Source organism: Centruroides vittatus, unplaced genomic scaffold (assembly GCF_030686945.1).
Source record: "Centruroides vittatus isolate TY-2023 unplaced genomic scaffold, ASM3068694v2 contig_882, whole genome shotgun sequence".
Classification (NCBI taxonomy): domain Eukaryota; kingdom Metazoa; phylum Arthropoda; class Arachnida; order Scorpiones; family Buthidae; genus Centruroides; species Centruroides vittatus.
In genome coordinates, this window is record NW_027122574.1 from 3,506,519 (window position 1) to 3,529,212 (window position 22,694).

The 22,694-nt window shown below is 31.6% G+C and overlaps 2 protein-coding genes across 2 annotated transcripts; one reads left to right on the forward strand and one right to left on the reverse strand.

Annotated features, from left to right (window-relative positions):
- The first annotated feature begins 1,388 nt into the window (after positions 1–1,388).
- Positions 1,389–13,636, forward strand: Psf2 (DNA replication complex GINS protein PSF2-like protein). Its single transcript, XM_067280291.1, has 4 exons — positions 1,389–1,792; positions 4,409–4,501; positions 12,047–12,579; positions 13,347–13,636. Exons 3-4 carry the CDS (start codon positions 12,058–12,060, stop codon positions 13,377–13,379), a joined length of 555 nt encoding a protein of 184 aa, XP_067136392.1. The 5' UTR covers positions 1,389–1,792; positions 4,409–4,501; positions 12,047–12,057; the 3' UTR covers positions 13,380–13,636.
- A 6,170-nt stretch (positions 13,637–19,806) lies between these two features.
- Positions 19,807–21,474, reverse strand: LOC136983492 (TNF receptor-associated factor 4-like). Its single transcript, XM_067280250.1, has 5 exons — positions 21,316–21,474; positions 21,081–21,242; positions 20,839–21,000; positions 20,607–20,762; positions 19,807–20,522 (listed from the first exon to the last, which is right to left on the reverse strand). The coding sequence occupies exons 1-5, from the start codon at positions 21,472–21,474 to the stop codon at positions 19,908–19,910; spliced, it is 1,254 nt and encodes a 417-aa protein (XP_067136351.1). The 3' UTR covers positions 19,807–19,907.
- Positions 21,475–22,694: the final 1,220 nt, after the last annotated feature.

Sequence of the window (22,694 nt, forward strand, 5' to 3'; positions counted from 1 at the left end):
AATCTTCGCGTTTTATAAATATATAAAAATATACGAGCACTCCTGTAAAAAAGTATAATAAGAAAACTCTCCTGTCTTCGTCAGTCGACTTGACGGGCTGTATTTTGCCCCTATCTGAGTACTAGTATGTATATATTTAAAATGAATAGTCCAAGTATAAAAGAATGAACTTTTGTGGTTGAACTAGAAACGATATCTGATCTGAGTATAATACACGAAATTGTTTTGCTAAACTCAAAACACTGGTGTATGTACTGACATTAGGGATTAGTGTGGCAAGCAGTGGGTGTCATGATATTCAAAATAATTTTGGTCAGTTCTTGGTCCACAAATTCTCCATGGCATTCACTGCAATCTAGTAGTAGAGAATCTTCCAGAGAACTGTGACTGTTTTTGAAACCTTAGAACTCTATTCATGCACCGGGGTGCAAATCATGTAGTATTCTCTTTATTGTACTTGCATGCAGCGCCGTAACTAGCCTTTTATGCGCCCGGTGCGAGCTTCTGTAACTACGCCCCAAAACTATGACCCAAAACTTGATCCAGGTCATTTATGCGCCCCACTAGGGTCTACGCCCTGTGCCTGGGAACCGCTGGCACCGCCCTAGTTGCGACACTGCTTGCATGTGCCAATGGATGTCTTTGGTTTATGTTCAAACTCGGACAATACTACACCGATCTTGCTTGGAGAGGCGTCGCCAATTTACCGGTCCGTTGTCTTATGTTCTCGCTTATCAACAGGTTGCCAGTCGCAGTTAATGTCCCCTCTGACCTGGAAGCAGTGCCGTAACTAGGGAGGTGCAAACAGGTGCACCCGCACAGATCCACTTAGAAGGGGGCCAAAAATGCATGTATTAGTTTTATTATTATTCCAAACTAATTAATTAAGGGGCTTAAAAGCAAGTTCTTGCACAGGGCACACGAATGGTTAGTTACGGCACTGCTTGGAAGTTTCGTATGTCAAAATTGCCCATCCTCCCGACTTTTAATGTCACTTTTCCGGTATTCTATTAAACAAGCCTTATATCATGAAATCACATTAATACACTCGTTACATCTTTAATTTTCTTTTGCATCCTCTAAATTTTTGGGCCCAGCAGGTCATATGTCACGCAGTCCTGTAACATATATTCTGAGCAATTTCGAGAAACCGTTCCGTAGTCGGAACAGTTCCAGCAGCAGAACTGGGCTTCTCATCTCTAGTTCTGAAGCCATCGTGTAGCACGCTAGTCGATAGAAAAACACGTAAAAGTTATTGTTTAACGGCCGAACATACTGTATACAACAGACAGCAGCGCCAATTGATTTTTCCACATAATTTCCCACTGCTTAAAAAAGCGCCATCTGTTGGATAATTCGTAAACAGAAATAATTTATAAAAATTATTTATTTTTATTAAAATAATAATAAAAGTTATTTCAGCTATTAATTAAAATTAACGTAAGCAATTTCGTCATTCAATTTTAAATGTAATAGTAAGTATGCTACGATTACGCGCCAAATTCGATTGCTTTGTTTATAGTGTTGAAGTGTTATGAGATAATCAAAATAATTGAATGACTGTATAATATGCTGCTTGTAAAAAATATTTATTTATAAATTTATTTGATTAGATTTCTCTCGAAGACTTCGAATTTTTTATTTTTAACAAGTTAACCAAAGTTGAATGTCCTCGATTATGAATAACACTTGTCGTTTGTGAACTATCATGGTATTTTTCTATTCAATTCTTTGTTATATCACTTAGTAGTCGGTTATTGATATAAAAGGAGGCATCTTTATATTTTAATAGGTAAGATTCCTATATTTAAAACGTACAGATTAACAGGTTGTCCCTGAGCTGTTTATCTTAACTTTATTCGGAAAATTCAATATAAACCCCCCCTACCGGTTAATGTTACCTATGGTTCCAAGATGGCGGCTCGTCTCTGATTCCAGCAAATAGAAGAAGGGAAACAGTGGGGCGCACGTTCTAACCTATTCTAATAAATTACCATAATTATTACCAACAAAATTATTAGAATAGGTTAGGTTAGGTTAGGTTAGAACGTGCGTCCCGACTGTTTGCTTGCTGGAATCAGACGAGCCGCCATCTTGGAACCATAGGTAACATTAACCAAACTACCAATCATTCTCAGATATATTAGTGTAATAAATATTAATGTGAAGATTTGCTTGTCATAAATTAATACTTGTGTTGGTAGAATTAAAGATTCAGGATGGCAAAAACCTTTATTGTTCTGTCACTTTCTCTTATCAATATTGTAAATGCCATTAGCAGTAGTTAGTAACAGTGCAAATTGGTATGTTATGTAAGAAAATAATTGCTCTGTTATTAAGAGAGTAATATATAAGCCATTATTCCCTTAGGCCTATAGAGTAAAATTAAAAGTTAGAAAAATGTATTGTTGTTGCAACAATAAATTAATAAAAATCCACAAGTTAATCTGTCGGCCTATCGGGGATGTGTAATGTAAGTAGACGGCTAAAATCCCCAGATATTTTTTGGAAGTAGTCTGTCCCAGATATGTCAAACCCGTTACCTGACAATCCCCATTGTGAACCCGGTCAAACTCGTAATGGACTCAAAGGACTTGCTTAGTGTCTGTAGGAGAGAAAGAGTAAAAAAAATTATGAAGTTAAAGGATTTTTATTGTTTTCTCTATTGAATAATAAATACAATACTTGGTGAACTGATATAAATAAAAAGAATAGAAATTAATGGTAATAAGTGCTCTTGATGTTTTATTCTCATTTTAGATGTTTTTGAATTGATGTAGAAGTAAAATTATTGGAAGCATGTTAAAATGAGATTAAAAATGAATTTTTACTTTATTTCCTAATCTATATTGACTTAAAAGTATCCTATTAGTGAAGCATAATTTAATTTAAACTGCTTTTCTTGGAATAAAAATATGAAAATGAAGAGAAGACACCAGACTAAGGTTTTCTTCAGTACAAATCTGTCTTCTCTAACTTTGTTTTCTCGTGTTAATTTCCAATAATAAGCATAAAAGTATTTCTTTTTTAGAAGGTTTTTGTATCGAGAAAAATCATTTGAATTTAACTTACAAGTATCTAAACTGATAATAAAATGTGAAGACATTTGTCAAAATTAATTGTAAATTTAAATAAAATTTTTAGCAAGTACTTCTTAAAGAAACTAAATTCATTAATTCACAGAAAAAATGTTTTTAAAAATTTAAACAAAATAATAATAAAATATATACAAATGTATATTGCTAAAGGTTTTATTTGATGATAATAGTACCAAGCTTTGTAGATTATAATTGTAAATTATTTTCGTTTGTAATTTAATTCTCATGTTTGTTTTTCTAATGTAATTTATCCAATGAGAAAGTTGTCTTAAGAAATAAGAGTAAATAACTGCATTAATTGAAGCACAGAAAGGAAAATAAATAAGCAAATATTTTAAGCAAATTCATCATCTTCAGGCTTAACAAAAGCAGTGTAAGCTGTATGGTAAACTTGCACTTAAAGCAAAACTGAATTTTGTTGCCCTTGCAACCAGAACATTGCCTATAGAGAGCCTTTACCTGACAACCCCCATTGTGGACCTGGTCAAACTCATAATGGACTCAAAGGACTTGCAATTTTGGCATTCTTGTATGAATTATTTTTAAACAACTTTAAAGTCTATTTATAGGACTTCATTGAATTAGGCTTATTATTTTTATTTCTTTATCTTTTCCTCCTTTCAAACATTTTGGACTGTTCTTTTGCTGTCCCTCTCATTTTGCCACTTAAGTAGTTGCCTTGTTCACCCAACAGAACTAGCCTTAAAACAAAATAGTTCAATTGCAGAATTGGCTTCGTATTTTGCAAATCCTATGGCAAAATATTAGTACAGAGCATTTTCAAAATGCAAGGGTTTAACATTAACCAAGCACAGGATCCTGTAAGAATGCACGAGTTTACATACCCACAAAGTTAGTTCTATTCAACTGAATAACATTAATGTGGATACAGAAAGATAACAATATATAAGTTTTCTAGATCTATTTCTCAGATCATTCTAGTAGAATAAATACTGTTGTTATCTCACTGTATCTATGGCAATACTGTTAGATTAAACTATTAAATTAGCTGAAAGTGTTTTCTTACTTTTCTTCTCTTTGATTAAAGCAGTTATATATATAATTATAATCTGTTTATGTAAATCTGTTGACTCTATTTTTATTAATATAGAAATATAAGGCACTTAAACAGAATAAAAAAGTCTTTAAAAAGTTTTCTGACTTCTTTATGTTATTTTAAGTATCTTGTCTTTCCATGTTGATACAAATGTGTTTCTAAAATAACTTACCTTATATACATTTGTATATACTTAATATAATTTTATTGTATTTTCTTCAACTTGTGTTAATTTTAGTATTTATTCTTTTAGATCACATTAACAATAAATTGCAAAATGTAAAAAAGAGAAAATTAATAGTACTGCATGAGAAATAAAAGTGAATCCAAACAAAGAGAATATTTTGTAAGTGAATTTAGTCTTTTTATTTAAAAATAACATAATTAATATGCACAGGATGTTAACATTTTAAATAATATTTTTATTTTTATGTTTTTAAGAACATGAAATAATAACAACAATAACAACAACAACTGGAAAACACAACATATATACTTCAGACTTCATGACAGATCATAACAAACCAAATACACATAAGATGAGATCTTTTCCAGAGAGCTTCCTTAATTCTGTTTTGTTCTATCTGGCCTTAAACCCACTTTCCAATACAATACAAAATATGGATACATCCACAAAACAACACATTACACTTGACTTGCCTTAAAAACAAACACTGATAAAGGTTAAAGTTTAAGGACACTCATCCCTTTAAATCAGCGGTTCCCATCCACTGGTCCGCGGACCACCAGTGGTCCGCAAGAGCTAAAATATGGTCCACGAAAGATTTAAAACTTTTATTCATTTTAAATTGTTATTCCCACATAGATACAAACTGAATTTAATTTTTAATAAAAATGTTATGTTTTCTACGAGGTATTATAATAGTACTGTTAAAGCATGTTACTCTTGAGTTTAACGATTACTAATGTTAAAAATTTTGATTAAAGTTTATTTTTAGATTGACACAGTTTATTTTTCTTAAACCTTGTGGTCCCTGCTAACAACAATGAAATCAAAGTGGTCCCTGGTCAGAAAAAAGTTGGGAACCGCTGCTTTAAATGGATGTGATCCCATGAAAACACATGCTAGTTTGCATTTCAGGGATGCATATAGTGATGAAAGGTTTGGGTATTTGGAACCAAATTTGGCTCTTTTTTTAATCTTTTGGCACCAAAAAATATTTTCTTTTTTTCAAACAGTCTTCAACAGAAAACATCACAGATTTCTTTTAGCTTTGTTTTATTTAACCACTGATATACTGCTCTACACTTAAATGGCAAATACAGTCTCCTCCTCGTTTTGAAAATCATTTAGATCATTAATTTATTTTTGTAAATAAATCTAATTTATTTAACCTTATTTAGTAAATTAATTCAAAATATAATTTAGAGATTTCAATTCTCTACTAATCCTTAACTCTAAATTATATGACCTTGACCATGAAAATTGTTAATAGGAGTTTTCGATAAAGTGAACTAACTACTATTCCCCTAGCGATTCATATTAACACAGTTTGACTGTATTTATTTCACTTTGTGTACATGGAAGACATAAAGTGCTATGTATCCTTACATGCACAGCTAAATCACTATTAGAAGTTTCACATATTTACTCTACTGATATTCAAATGAAGTTTGGTGTAGACAAATTGCAGAATATTCAATATAGAAAAAGGAACTCTGAAGAAAGATGATTCTGAACACAGAAATGAAGACATCATTGAATTAATAGATAAGGACAGTCTACAAATATTTAGGTTTTAAATAGGTCAAACTCAATACTAACAATACAGTTGAAATCAAAAAACATATTTAAAGCAATCAACACATATATTGTCCCAGTATTCACATATTTATTTGGAGTTGTACTGTGTGTTGGACACACACAGAACTAGAGCAAAGAAAAACATGAACATTAACAAAACCTAACAAGCACCAATCTATATTTGCCATAGAAAGACTGATTCTTCCTTGTAAAGAGGCCTCATAGATATTTAAAGTCTGCACTACAAAAGAAATACAGACAACAGTTTTTCTACAAAAAAGAAATTTCACAATTACACAAAGCTGTAACTCTTGCAGATAAAAACAGTACATTATTAAATCTACATAATGCTGATCTGGATCTAATGCAGTATATAACCAACACAGACATCATGAAGTAATCTTAGATACAAAAGGATTTTCATGATAGGCATCATAATAATCTTAGACAGGATTATGTTGACAGAACTGTGTCAAACTGCTTGCTGATTTGTGGATGTCTTTTTGGAGAAATAAAAAGGTTCATGTTTATCATAAAAGACCAGGTCAAAATACAAAAAAATAACTATAGAAAGTGCATTTTAAAAGACACAGTAGTTACAGCCAATACTTTTAGGAAATGACACGCTATACATGAAACTATACAACACAATAGTGTGCTTTTAATATAAACTGACTACTTATATCAATATAATTCAAATAGCAAATATAATGCATTAAAAGCTTCATACAAACACAAACCATTACACTATTGGCAATTATCAACCATACTACAAATATACAAAACAATCCATCACAACAAACCATCACATTTTGTAAAGTACTATTTTTAGTATCTTAGGAAACTGACACCAACTGCGGTCGGTAAAACTTCCGTTAACCTGACGGGTACTTTATGTGGATTTGAGATTAGTTTGCCAGGCCTAGGCTTTTACGCGTGCACCGAAAAAATTAGTAAGAATAACAACAAATATCAAGTCAAAGCAAAAGTTTCAAATATATTTAATTAGTAAATCAAATTTAACTATGTACAATTGTCTATAATCCAAAACAAAATTTATTAACAAAAATCAACAAGTCAACCCGACAATAAAACTCAGCTACTTAGCTTAACTTAATCTTAATTCCTCCTTTGAAAATTCGACAAATCAAATACTTAAGAACTATGAACAAAATCTCTTACGAACTAAACATCTATCCATCACCTCACTATACTAGGAACCTGTTTCCTCAATCCTTTCGCTATCGTCAAATCAAATTCTTCTTTAAACACCTTGGAGCGCCTAATTCTCAATCTGGACTTTGCCTCGAATTTTTCACTCAGTAGTACACCTCGACCAGGAATCACTTCGATCGTCTTCGGTTAGCGTGCTGGTTTTATGCTGTGTGGTGACATCACAATTTAGCTAGGTTACTCCTTTTATTTACATACTTAGTTTTTCTAACATCAAATTTCTTTCTGGCAGCTTCAATTCTCCGACAAAATCTTATAAACCGTTTACAAAGCATTTAGCATAATTTTCTGGGATGTTTTATGGTGGTTTAGTATTTCTTTTCTAGTGAGTGTGGGGATTCCCCCCCTCCATTTTTTTTCTGCAGACTGTTTATTTCCGCTGGGCAGCGCAAGTGCGTATGATTTTTTTCTACAGCGCTCGTTCTTTCGTGAGTTGGTTTATTATTTTCTTTTTTGGTTACTAATAAGAGAGTGGTGGGGAACCTTCGTCCTAAGCTAAACATAAGCTTCAAACAAAATATAATAAAATAAAAATAACGCTCGGACTCAGTTCCTTACAATTTATTGACAAATTAAACAAAATTACATATATACATATATACAGTGGAATCTCACTTAACAAACATAATTCATTCCAGAATCTTACTTGTAATGTGAAACAATTTTTCCCATATAAATTAATGTAAAATACAATAATGCATTCCATGCCAAAAAAAAAAAAAATACTCAAATATTTTATGTATAACATTTATTCAAAGAAAATTATACAATATACATTGTTAAGGAGTGTGAATCATCATCTTTTCTTCTAGTGAAGAATGAACGAACCTGGAATGTGAATTTGATTTGCAGAAAACAAAAAAAGAATCAAAATTAATTTGGAATTGTCATTAAGTTTAATACAAGATGGCAGCATTGTAAAGTACTATTTTAATTTCCAACTATTATTGACTCTACCGTGTGCCGGAAACAACCGTTAACCTACCGGGTACTTTACTCGGATTCGCGTTAGTGTGCCAGGCCTGGACTTTAAGCGTGCACCGAATTAAATAACGACAAGATTTGTCAATAGAAAAAAATCAAAGATTTAATTAGTCGTTTAGCAATAACTATGTACAATATTTAGTAAAAAAGCAAACAATAATTTATTCAATGAAATGCAACAAAATCAACCCGACAATACTCAATTCAAATCTATGTCTAACTTAACTCTATTCCCCTTGGGAATCCGACAAAACCAAAAGTTTACATATAACAATAATTCTTATAAACTAGAGATCCTAATCGTCACCTCAATATACTCGGAACCTATTTCCTCAAACTCTCAAGACTTTCTCAGACTGTTGATCCACAATTCGAATCACTTCAAAATCACCTTGGAACTATTCGAGATCCTCTCGGACACCTCTCTCGTTTACTGCTACGAAGCTCACCAAGCTCGTTGCTATCCGGAATTCACCTCTCCGTCTTCACTTGAGACTCGGGATTTATAGTGTGAGGTGATGTCACAATTCTGAATGCGATCACTCCCCTCATTTACATACTTAAATGCTAACAATAACTTGTTTCATCGTCTGGCAGCCTCTTTTCTGACAATTTACTCACTAACCTTTTACATTATTTGTTTTTACAATTTTCCGGGACGGTTATTATTTAAGGTCTAGCGAGTTCCTATCTCGTTCTTGTGGGGTTTCCCCCCCTCTTTCTCGGTGCGGACTTATTCTATGCCGCTCGGGAAGCGCAAATGTGCGCGAGTCCTATGGTGCTTTTCTTCCGTCGGTGAGTTGGGTTTTATTTCTTCTCTTTTTAAATACTTAAGGTGAATGGTGAGGAAACCTTTGTCCTAACAAAACATAAGCCCCAAACAAAAATAGAATAATAAGCAAAATAAAAGTAAAATAAAAATAACGCTCGGACTTGGTTCCTTACAGCATAACTGCCTACATCTAGTCAAATTATTTAATTTCTAATATATAATTATAGTCTTCACATAGCCCAAGAATTTGACATATTGTTTGGTGTGTTTATTATATAATGGGCTATGGTTGTTGATGTTTATATGTAATATGTCTGAACACAAGTTTGGAAAAGTGTGTGATAACAAGCAACACTAAGATGCTAGCAGAACGACTGCTAAACACAGATTGATGTAACATGTGCACAATCCAGGACTTCCCCTCTCCTCATCACTCATTATGTGAAATGTCGTTCATTAAGTGAGTAATTTTTTTACAATTTGCTCGTTATGCAACATACTTGTTATGAGGAGTGCTTGTTAAGCGAAGTTCCACTGTATAGACATACAAGTATAGACACAGCTGTTCCAAACACCCACAACATTCAAAATACGTACATTGAGAAATTTTGTAAATAGAACTGAAAACTGCCCATGAAATAAAGCAACTATGGAGAATAGATAAGATACCAATTCCGCCTGCAGTTCTTTTTTGCACTTGATCATATCACATACAATACACAAAAGTCTAGAAATATCAGGGTTTCACAAAATCAAATACATAACATTACAGAAAGCTGCTATGTTAAACACATCATATAGCCAGGAAATTGTTAAACACAGATACATTATTGAACAATATATAAATAAAACAACTTTCCTGTAGATATGTCTTGATCATGATCATGCATAGTACTAGGCATCAGTATAAGCCAAGTAGGATATTTTACCACTGCCATAGTAATATTATTGTTGGTGGTTGCAATAATACTTTTTATTAAGAAGAAAATGACATACATGTTCACCAGATTTCCTGCATTGAGGATCTAGCACCTGTTTTTTTCCATACAGTTATGAGAGGAAACTTAAAATTTCTACCAGTGATTCCATATATTTGATATTCTGAGTATGGAAACATTTAATGCATGTAATGTTTTCATGCTCAAAATATCAAATATATGGAATGACATTATTACATGTATAGAAATATAATCTTTCATCTTTCATGATGAATTAAAGCTTTCTGGTTTTAAAATTAAGGTTAATAGTTGTATGTGTGACATTTTCAGCTTATTTTATAAGCTTGCCTCAGGCCTAACTTCAAAATACAAAATTTCCAAAATTTTAAATTGGAATGCTCAATGTATATGATGTCATTTACAAATTTTTAACCAATGGACTTTAAGTTTCATGAATAAGAATGTTAGAAACACTTGAAATATATAAAACCAGGTTAAAGGGTGTTTGTATTAACCATGAAGATTTTGAATCCTTATCTACTGTATAGTGGTCATTTTTTGATAACCCAAAAACAATGAGGTCAATATATACGTAGTATACATACATAATATATACACAATGGCTAACTTATGAAATTTATTTATTCTTGTTCGTATTTTATTTTGTTTGTATATACTGTACAATATATTTTAAAATATGATTCTCTGTACTTGATGTTAAAAAAATGGACACGAAACTTAATGTTCCATTAGTTAAAAATTTGTAAATAATGTCATAGAATGTGTTGAGCATTCAAATTTAGAATATTGAAATATTTCAAGCTCAGCCTGAAGCAGGCTTATAAAATAAGCCAAAAATATTTATTTACTGAATAAATTATTTGCTGTAAAAGTGTGGTTAGTTTGATTTGTAAGTTCATCTCAGTTCCAGCTTTGTCAATGTGTTTTAAAAAATTGGAATTTATAACAAATATTGCAGAAAATTTAATCATGGTGCCTGAAGATATGTTTATAACAAGAGGTTGGATGAATTTGTTTTTACATTCCATATTATTTCAGAACAAATCAATTAAATAATTGCCATTAAAAGCAAACTACTTTTGTACATTTGTCTAAGTAGAATTTATGGGAGAGATCTAAGCTTGAATCTGCTCAATTCTTCATAATTTCAAAAATATAAGCTAACAGACATCTTTCTTATCAAAAAGTTAGACACAGTATATTCATTACTTTTTTGATGATAATTAAAAATTAAATAAATAATTATAAAATTGAGTAGTTTTGTTTCTGTTATTTAAAAATCTTCACATTACCTTTGGTATAAAAATCAAACACGATCAAATCGATATTATTTTTCCGTAATTTTTTCTTTCGAGTTGATGGTATTTACATTTAAAGTATAAAAATACAGAAGATACAAAGTCTTTAGACATTTGTCTTTAGCAATATACAATCTTCATTTACAGAAACAACCCTTTTATGGAGGTTATGCTGCAATAATGCAAATTGATTAAGTAGTCCTCGGTGACATTGCCATTACTAAAAAAACAAATAGGTCCATGGAAAGGTCGTTTCTGTAGATGAAGATTGTATGTCCCTGGTGATTATGAAGATGAATATCCAAAGACTATCTTCTGTATTTTTATATTTTATGAAATTATTTAAATTTAAATTGCATCATTTATGCAATTATTCATAATTTATTGTGGCTAGTTTAGATTGACTTGTCATTTCTATTTTGAATGTTTAATTTCTAGCTATTTGAATAGTTACGAGAACATATTGAACATGTTACATCATGCAAACTCATTTTGTGAATGATTTCAATATACATTCATACTGTTATTCAGATAACTAGACACTAAATACCGTGGACTTATTAGTTGACTTTGTCATAGATTGGGACTTAATTGAAGCCATTATGTCCATTTTATGTATTCTTTGTGTGTCATATCACTTATTACCAAACCAACTAAACGTTTTTTTGATATAAGTAATATAATTTTGTTTTAATTTAATTTCTTTTCTTGTCATTTTTTTATTATAACATTTAAAATTTTTAATAATTATTAAAATTTAATGAGCTCTTACATTTCTTTTTATGTCTAGAGTTGTTTGTGTGCTAGAAAACAATTAAATAACTAGAATTTCTATATTTAAAATAATCTTACTTAACTCATAGAAATGACCGTATTTCAGAATGTTTTACGATGGATCCATCGGTTATAGAATTCACAGCTGAAAAAGAATATGTGACAATTGTTCCAAATTTTTCACATGGTAAAATTTATCTAATATCTGGAGATATTGGACCATTCACACCTAGTATTCCAGTAAAGGTCCCTCTTTGGATTGCTCTCAACCTTAAACAAAGATTAAAATGCAGACTGATACCACCCGAATGGATGGATATTGAAAAATTAGAAAATAAAAAACAAGAGGAAATAGAATCAAGATACTTTACACCTATGCCATCTAAACATTTTCGTGAAATTGCACAGTTGTTATTAGATGTTGCCAGTAATGATATACCTAATGCAGATGAGATACAGACATTAGTGAAAGATATCTGGGACATTCGATTAGCAAAATTACGAAGTTCCATTGATGCTTTCATTAAGAGTGAAGAGACTCATGCTCAACTGAATTATCTCACTACAATGGAAATCAATACAGTTCGTCCTTTATTAACATTAGCACTAAATCATCTTTGTCAATTAAAATCTGTTCCAGTAAGTAAATATTTAAATTATATATGCTTATTACTATATCTATCATTTTACATCTTAATTAAACTATTAAGTAATAACACAGTACAGAATATCATATTACAATAAATAAATAAAAGTATAACATGAAAATGTTAAACAAATGCTAAAAATATGGCTATAATGATTCTTGCTAATCTGGCCATTCCTTGCACAAAGAAGTGCCAGATTACTGAGAGTATATAGGCCTAAAGGCAATGAATGACATGACCTGTTGCTCTTCAGTACTGATTTTTTTTGAGATTGAATGGGCAAATAATATAGGATGTGTGAAAACAGAAGGGCATAGGAAATCACACTGGGGAGATATGCTTGATAATTGAGAAGCCAGATTATCAAGAGTATAATGTATTTAGACAAAGACGATTGTTTGTGTATAGTGCTCATATAGTGCTATAGATCTAATCTTATATTTTCTAAGATGTCTGGGAAAATTCATGCATCTAAAAGAACTTTTTCCCTGTTACATTGATTAGTTTAGTACTGATTAAATTTTTATTAGAAATGTTTAAAGTTAATTCCAAAAAACTTCCTACAAACATAAAGAACAAAATTCATTTTTCATATTTAATTGCATTATATAAATATAAATTAAAACATATTAATTAATTGTAATAAAATTAATGTTATTACAAATAAAGAAAATTATGTATATTAACAGAAATTATAGTATTCCTAAACATTAATATTATATTATAGAATTTTTAATATCTTTTCTCCTTTTCTTGCAGGTTTCTGAAGAAGAAATGGAAAGTCAAGATTAATAATTTTAAAATATTAAATAATAAAAATAATTTTTGGCATTTTAATAAGAATTTGCCAACTTTATTGAAAGAAAACTGAAAATTAAAGATGTAAGTGTAAACATTTAATGTATGTATTGCCTTGGAAGTTTATAATGCATAACAGAACAAAGTTTCCTTAGCCATTATCTAAGCATATATTTTATTAAGAAAATGTAAACAATTGCTTTTCCATAATAATAAAGATTACATTTGCATCCATTAAAACTGATTATTTTTAATTTTCATGAAATGAATTATATAAAAGAAAATTTTGTTTTTTTTTCCTATATAAGAAAAATTGATAAGATTCAATTAAAACTTACTTTGAAATGTCCCAACAGCAATTCAACTAATTTGAAATTGTCTGTTATGCATTTGCAATCAGTTTTATGTATCATTAGTAGAGTTTAGAAAAACAATTCTGATTTAATATCAAGAAACAATTGAATTTTTTTAGGGCAGTCAAAAGAATTGTTGGTACTTTTGTGTTTAAACATACTCTTACTTTGTTTATATTTACAATAGACTGAGTCACATCTCATTCTGTTCATACTTATCCAGAAGCTTAGCATGGATTTGTAATGTTTTAACATCATGTTCCAATATTGAATAAAACAGTAGTTTTTTTTAACAGTTTTAATATTTTAATTGATTAAACATAGATAGTAAACAATTAAACAATGCTTCAATGAAAAAAGCTTCATTGAAGCATTTTTTAATTGTTTACTATTTATTAGAAGAGTTCATAATATTCTTTCTCATTTAGTATCTGAGAGTATACATCGTCTATGTCCTATAGCTGTGTGTTATCATTAATTTAATTGCATCGTGTTAGATAGGAAGTTGCATTCAAGATTTTTTAAGGATTTATGCCAAGAAACTCTGCAAAAATGGGCCTTATCCTGTAGATCTGTAGCTAGGAAGGCCAGACAGAAACTCATTACTTACCTGAAGTTATTGATCAGATCAACATGCAGGCAGTCTAAGCCCTACCAGATGCTGACTGAAGATGATTGACATGTGAGGAACTATTTGCAAAGATTGGTGTTCAGGAGAAATGGGGAATACTAAAGGATATTCTTCATATGTAGAAAGTTGCATTGAGATAGATTCCACACTATTTGTTAGATATGCATAGGTAAAACTGCTATAGAAAACAATCCTCATACCGGTACATATACAATCCAAACTATCTTCCTAAGCCTTTACGTTTCCGGTACCCAAGACGAAAAATTAATAACGAACTAATGAATAAAACTGCTATGCAGCTGTAACAGTGCATCTTGAATGCCATCAATGGGAAAGAGAAACTTTCCTAAGGTGATCCTAATCATAGAAGAAACATGGGCACAAACTAATTCATTTGAACTGAAGGAACAGTTGTCAGAATAGGGCATCAGTAGTCTCCAATGCCAAGAAAATTCAAATAAGCCTGAAGGTGTTAGTCATGATGATGCCTATGACTATGAAGGTGTAATCTTATCTCATGGTGTACTGGATGGAATGTGGTATTACAGACTTTTCCTCAGTAAGCATTAATATCCTGCAATCTGCTAAAAACAACCAGAGTTGCTTTGAAGAAAACAATATTGTGCAGAATGATGCATAATGTCAACTGTTGTATAGAAAAGTTTTACTTACAGAGGGGAAACCTTGGAATATAGCCATCCTATTTCCCAGACACTAGCACCACAACTATGATTTGTTCAAGAAAATGAAAGAATCCATATGAGAGTACTGTATAGTAGTCAACAAGACATCATTTGTAACATTTAACTCTCTAAGGGATATCTACAGAAATGATGCTGCTGATGGAGTTAGTCACCTGCCAGAGATATGAAAACAGATCAAGGCAAGGGATTATATTGAAACAGAAATGACGCAAGAAATCAATTTACATATAATATAGCACTGTTGCCAGTAATTTTTTGATTCTTCTTAGGTATATTCCTTTTTAATCTATAATGCAATTAAAGAGTCAGAAAATATTTAATATATTAACACTTTTTGGAATGGATTTACTCCATCTTTAGATCACAAGCAAAAATCAATATTGAACAGATTGAAATGCAAAATCAAGTAACATTCTTAAACAGAATAAATACAAGAAATTAAATAGAATAAATACGAGAGTGATTCAAAAAGTAAGGTAACAAGAGCTCTCACGGGAGTCATATTCCTCCTCTTGTTCGAATTTCCCATTGGGGCAGCAACAGAAGACCACAGCTTTATTGTACAGGCATTAGATGGTGCAAATGTTGCATCAGATTCTTGCAATATCATTTTGAAAATGGCTGCGCTCACGGAAATGTGGTCAAACTTGGAAGTGCATAGTGTGATTCAGTCTGAAGGGCAACTCACCGGTAGAAATTCATTGTCAACTTGTTGAGGTGTATGGTGGTAATGTCGTGTCACAAAAACAGGTGGTTTGGTGCACTGAGTTTGATAAAGGCAGAACAGATGTGCAAACTGAGCAAACTGAATTGTTAGTTCTTCAAGTGGGAGGTACTGGAACATCTTCCTTATAGCCTCAACCTGGCACCCTGTGATTTCCATCTCTTTGGACCATTGAAGAAACATCTGGGTGGTAGGCGATTCCAAACTGATATGGAAGTTCAGCAAGCCATATATGGTGTGGCTGAAGGGACTTCACGCAGAATATCTTATTTCTATTATAATTAATTCAGTTTTAATTTACTTTGTTTGTTTATTTTTGTGTTGAGATTTGTCATGTATTTAAATTTAATCTGTTTAAGATATGCTGTTTATTTTCTATTCATATTGGTGCATATAATTAAAAAATAATGTTGACAAAGTGAAAGGATAAAAGAAAAAGAGGATGGCAAAGATTGACATGGATAGACTCTGTGGATTAAGATTTTGCTATATTGGAAGAAAAAACTGAGGAATACTATAAAGAACCAAGAGGCCCAGAGGTTAGGAAGGCTAAACCCACCCTTGACTGTTGAGTCAATGTTGAAAGTCAAGCTCAGTTTGCCCTAGGATTAAGCAACATGAATGATAGAGACAAACACTTGCCATATTTAATACTTGTCCTTTGTTTATACTTTACCTCATTTAGTAGAATTTATTTAGGAGAAACTTGTGAAACAGATGTGTCATATATGTGATCTGTAAATTTCTTAACACTTTTTGTTTTACAAAGAGTGTTAAGAAGAGTTGTTTATTACTCTTTGTTTTACAAAACATAAAAGACCAATTTGTAATGTGTACATATTATGTAGATTTACATTTTCAACTAATTTTCATTTATTAATTTTTGTAATTTAATAACTTTGTCATTCATATTTTCAGTGATAATTGTGCATCATTTGCATTTCACTCAATACAACCATTGAATTTATAATTTCAAGACAGTTATATTTTAATAAAACAAAAAACTTAGCATTTATTGCAGTAAACATGTTCAAATAAATTACAAGTACATATATAGTAATACACACACACACACACACACATATATATATATATGTGTGTGTGTGTGTATGTATTACTTCAGATTATATATCAGGTCAGTCTATAAGTCCATGCACATTTTTATGACCTTGAGAAAAATCTTGTTTTGCTGTTAAAAATGTCAGTCTAATGTGATAATTTTTACACTGAAGTGTTAAATTGGATCTCATTCATATAATACTGTTCAGAATTGTGAACATTTCAGTTGTTTATTTTCGTTAAAATGGAAGTAACAGATGAATATAAAAGACATGTTTTATACTTTTTATTTTTAAGTGGTGAGAATGCTATAAATGCAGCCAAAAAAATAAATACTGTACATAATCAAATTGTAATTAGTGCAAGGACTGCGCAGAAGTGGTTTGAAAGATTTAGAAACAATGATTTTAGTGTGGAGGATAAGGCTCGTACTGGAAGACCCGTCGATTTTGATGATGATGCTCTCTCTGCCCTAGTTGAAGCAGAACCATCTTTAACAGTTGATGAAACTGTGGAACGTTTAAATTCATCCCACGCAACAACGTGTAAACATTTGCATGTCTCTTTTATCCCGTATTGCTTTAGAACCTTTTCTTGGTAGGCTGGTTACTGGAGACGAAAAATGGATCCGCTATAATAATGTGACGAGAAAAAGACAATGGATGAATTGCGACAAGCAGCCAAAACCGACTGCAAAAGGTGGGTTGCATCCAAAAAAAATTCTTTTGTCTGTTTGGTGGGATATGTCAGGTGTAATTCACTTTGAGCTGTTAGAACCTAATTAAACAATTACAGCTCAAATGTATTGTGAGCAATTAGAGCGTTTAAATGAAAAATTGAAAAAAAATCGACCATCGTTAGTGAACAGAAAGCAGGTTCTCTCGCAGCATAACAATGCCAGACCACACACTGCAAAAATAACTGTACAGAAACTTGAAAGCTACAACTGGAAAATTTTACCTCATCCACCATATTCGCCAGATATTGCTCCCAGTGATTATCATCTTTTTCACAGTTTGCAGAATTTTTTAAAAGGGAAAACTTTTGAGGATTGGAACGATGTAAAAAAGGCTATTTCTGAATATTTTGATTCAAAACCGAAATCATTTTACGAAGACGGGATTAAAAAGCTACCATCAAGATGTCAAGAAAGTGTGCAAAATAATGGTGAATACATTATAGATTGAAATAAAATTTAATTAAAACTTTTTGCTGCTTTTTTTGTAGATAAAAATACGCATGAACTTATGGACTGACCCGATACATTAATTAACATCAAAATGTACGAAATTTGTCAATTTTATGTAAGGTGTCAAGTTAGCGATTATCTTAGGTAACATTAACAATCAGCATTTTGTCATACTCATGTTTTAATTAATTAATTCAAAAAAGAGACCTTACTATATTAACATGGCTATCCAAAAGAAAATCTAAAGTATTTCTTGTTCATTAAAACATTCAAACTTAAATATCTAAATCTAGTTTGAGAACAGAAAATCAGTGTTTTCTTCTTCTCCAAGTTGCTTTGGTGCATCTTCTGAAAAAAATGGCCATAATTGAAAGTTTGTTTGATTATCTTGAATATTTTAAATAGATATACACAATTATATTTTATTAGGGAAATCAATTGAAGCTTCAAACCTTCAAAAATTTTGCCATTTTTAGGCTTTAAGCTTTGGGGAAAAATGAGCCAAAGTTATGAAGATTTTAATTAATAATTAATACTTTAACTATTCAAACAATAATTAAAGTAAATTTCAAAGCCAAAGAAATTAAAACGGCAGTATTGGCACCCAAATGTAGTGAAAATGTATAAAAACTACTCAAAACCATGGAAACTACATCAACTGATAGTGAAAGGGTTTTCTCCTTTTGTGGTAACATTTTAACAAAAGTAAAGAATTGATTGTCTCCTTGTATTTTAACGCTTTTGTATACTTAAAACTTTTTATTTCAAAGTAAGTCCTAAATGTGTTTAATAATCAAAGATTTGAAATTCTAAATTGGATTTGAATAAAGCTTGTTTCTAAAATTTATGGTCTGTATTTAAGAATTCTCAGTGTAGTCATCTAATCAATTCATAATAGATTGAATTCATTCATTTCTAATAACAATAGATTACTATGGTAAAAATGTTGGTTTTAAAACTGAAGATTTGATATCTCTATATTTGGTACACAATTTGTATACAGTATTTCAAATTTGTTAGAAAAATCTAAATAGGAATCTATTTTATACTTAAACAGTTTTAATATCTTCTAGAGTTTGTTTAGTTAGAATTATATTTTTGGAACGAGTTCAGAAGGTGAAAATAGAAAGCTAGAGATTTAAGCTATAGAAAAGGGAACAAGTGGAAAGTTAGAAGAGGTTTCAGGAGGAGATTCTGTTAATAATTTTCAACAACAAAAGTGACATTAATTCAATATCTATTAATTGATCAGTTATATTTAATAAATTTACAGATAAAACTTAATTTGTTGGCTAGATCGAAAATTCCGCTTTAATTTCAGTTTGACGAACTTCTTAGTGGCTGTTGGAAGCGAGTAAATGATTTTCTTGAAAAGGAACAATTCATATCATAAAGCAAAAAGTCAGATTGCATGTCCGTTTGTCGTGCGTGAAAGTTTATGATCTCAAACAATACAAGTGTTCGCGCTTTATTCGTTTTTACTTTTCCGGCTGTTATATATAACAGAGGGGAGTATAGCGATCGGTCAAAAAGTGACCTTCCCCATTTTTACATTTTCGGATTCGGCACCTTCAAACGTCAAGAAATGCAATAAAAAAAAAAAAAAAATTGTGGGGTAAATTATGTATGGATGTTAAGTGTGTGGGGGCACAATTTGAAATTAATAACTTAAGCAACTCCTTGCTGGAGTTTCTCCATTTAAGATCAGAAAGTCTTCCAAATAGAATTCTTTACAAATTAATTTATTAATTTATCTTTATGTATAATTACAAACCGTGATGTCGTATTAACAAAGTTATAAATACAAAATATATTAGTTTTATATAATGAAACGTGACTAGATATCATTATATTAAAGTTACTTAAACTGCGAACACTTTGAAGTCTTCCACTTTGATTTTCAAGAAAAGAGCGTCATTTCTGATATAAGATTTCTGGAATAAAAGATCGTGAGAAACAAATCTAGGAAAACCGTATCCCAATTCGTCGGGATCTCCACTGGGTTTCTGGAAATTCTTCCAAGAAGGATCGGGAATAAAGCTCTCACGTACGTTTCGAGCCATCTGAGGATCGTCGGATTGATCGTAGAGAGTGAAAGTTATGGGTAGAGAAAATGGCCACGGTAGAATTGCATCGTATTCTCCGGGTATCAGCTTTATGTAGATGGACAGGTGAGTGTCGAGCCCCGTTCCGTTGCCATTTGGAAACAACGTGACCATCAGTTTGTATCCATATTGACTAGTATAGAAAGAACTGCTGCACAATTCGTAATCCTGCGTCAGTTTAGCAGCTTTAAGTTTCTTAGAATAATTTGTAATCTTCCATACTAAAGTGCCCGTCGTGTTAACGTGAAGATCGTGAAGAACCGCGCAGAGTTTGGTAATCTGATATTGTTGCTTAGTTAATGCAGCACACATCAGCTTTAAGTGACGCTTTGTGTCTTCTTCCACGTGTTTATCTAAAGAAGTCTGAGAACCCTGATTGAAAAAACAAATAGGTTTATATTAAGTGAATAGAATATATACACAAGTATTCATTAGTACGAGGTGGATTATGATTACCTTAAAACTGCAACCAACGTCTCTGTAGATGCACTCTATGGTAAGTGCATCGCATTGTTGATTCAGATGAGTTTCCATATCTTGTCTGCAAATATTTGTTTCACCACACTGATTGGGGCATGCTAAAGGGTAGAGTGGACATTTGGACTTGTGATTCTAAAAAATATTATTTCTACGTTAGATCCATGTCAAATAGCTTGATTCAAACGTAGGAAAAAATAGAGTTACATACCTTAAGGGTATCAAAGACGAACATTTTTTGACAATAATGACACGGAACTAATCGCTTAACACATTCGTTACTTTGGTGATATTTCAAAAATTGTCTCTGAACAGTAGATCCACATTTATTTTCGCAATAAATAGATTCCACTTGGCAGACTGAGGCGTGATTCTAGAAAAATATGCGCTTATTTAATGCTCTAGATCTATAAGATAGTTCGGTAGTTAAAAATAAAGTAAGATAAATCTTACCTCTAAATCCTCAGCGGAGAAGTATTCGTTACAATAATCGCAGCATTTAATCCTTTTAGGACAAGTATAAGTTAAATGATCCTCCATGAGAACGCGAGGGATGGAAGCAGGACATAATTTTGGACACGGGATAGCGTCGTACTTACAAGTATTTAGATGTCCCTACGGAAAAAATTTTATTAAAAACGTAATACATACATATATTTTAATTTAAATCGAGAAACTAGTAACTTACCTGCAATTTCCTCAACTCGTCAGACCACTTGCAACCGTCCTTGTAATGAATGCAGTACACTACAGATCCCATTTTAATGTGCGATAACGTGTTGCTTCTCGACGAATGACTCGAAAAGAGCGGGAAGACGATTATGAAGGGCAGCTTTCGTGACGTCATCCGCTAACATCTGCCGAGCGAGGAAGGTCTGGCTGGCACACTTCTGGCACGTGTCGGGCGTACAGCTGACTCGCAGCAACACTCACCACCTGTGGAGTTGCTGGACGACCTCCCCGTGCTGCTACTTTGTTCTTTTTTGTGTTTTTCTTCTTGCATAAATAAAGACAATGAGTTCCGCATCACCTGGCGCCCACGTTACCCGTGTATAACGCTATTCTACAGAGCTTCGGTGTGTGCACCTACGAGACATATTGATGTTGGTCTTAACGTATTCTGCCGTGGAATCATTAAAATAATTATCGTTTTACTCGAATTAATCTATGTTATAAGAAAGGGATGGAATCCAGCAGTAAACATCTGTTTCTAAAAACATCTGCGACTGAAGTATATAATGAGGAGACCAGTTTTTTCCATCCCCTGATTTATGTCTTATTTTCTAAATTTCAATATAAAAAGTGGTATGCATTCAATTTAAGTCTTCTTAAGCCGAGAATATTTACAAGGAAACTCATTTAACTTTATAATTAAATTCTTTTACTTTTACATAAAAAAAAAATTGAATTTCCTAAGTCAAAACACTTCCTTATCAAACCATTCCAAAAGCACCAAATTGTGTCACGAAAAGCTTATTTTTGGAGGGAGAGGAGAATATTTATCAGTATTTTCTAAAAAACCTTTTTTAAGAAATAAAATAAATAGATAGCAAATCCGTTTCGACCCTTTTTACAGCACTTTAGTCTTTAAAAGGGTCTAACCTACTGAAAAATGGAAATTTTTTTTAATTAAAAAATCGAAAAAATTGTTTAACTTAATTCGTAACAATTACTACAAATGTTAATTATTTCTGTGTAGTGAGTCGGTAGCGAGGAGGGAAGTCTCCTGCTTATTCGATAATAAAAGGCGAGAGGATGTCGGTGTGAAGTCATTCATCTGGTCCAGATGTCTGTCCACGTGTTTAGTTCGTTACATCTGAGCTTTGTATTCCTCCTGGAGTCTGTAGAACACTCGAAACGTCGCGCGAAGGCTTAAAAATCGACGTTTAATACTAAATTTGTGATGATAAATTACAAAATTTTAACTGAATTAATGTTTAAACGAGTATAAAATGTCTTTGAATCGTATTTTAGAATTATTTTACATTTATCTATTTTACTTTAAATAGTATTTACGAATTAGGTAAAGTAAGGTTTATTCAAATAAAGAAAATCGTCTCCACAGCA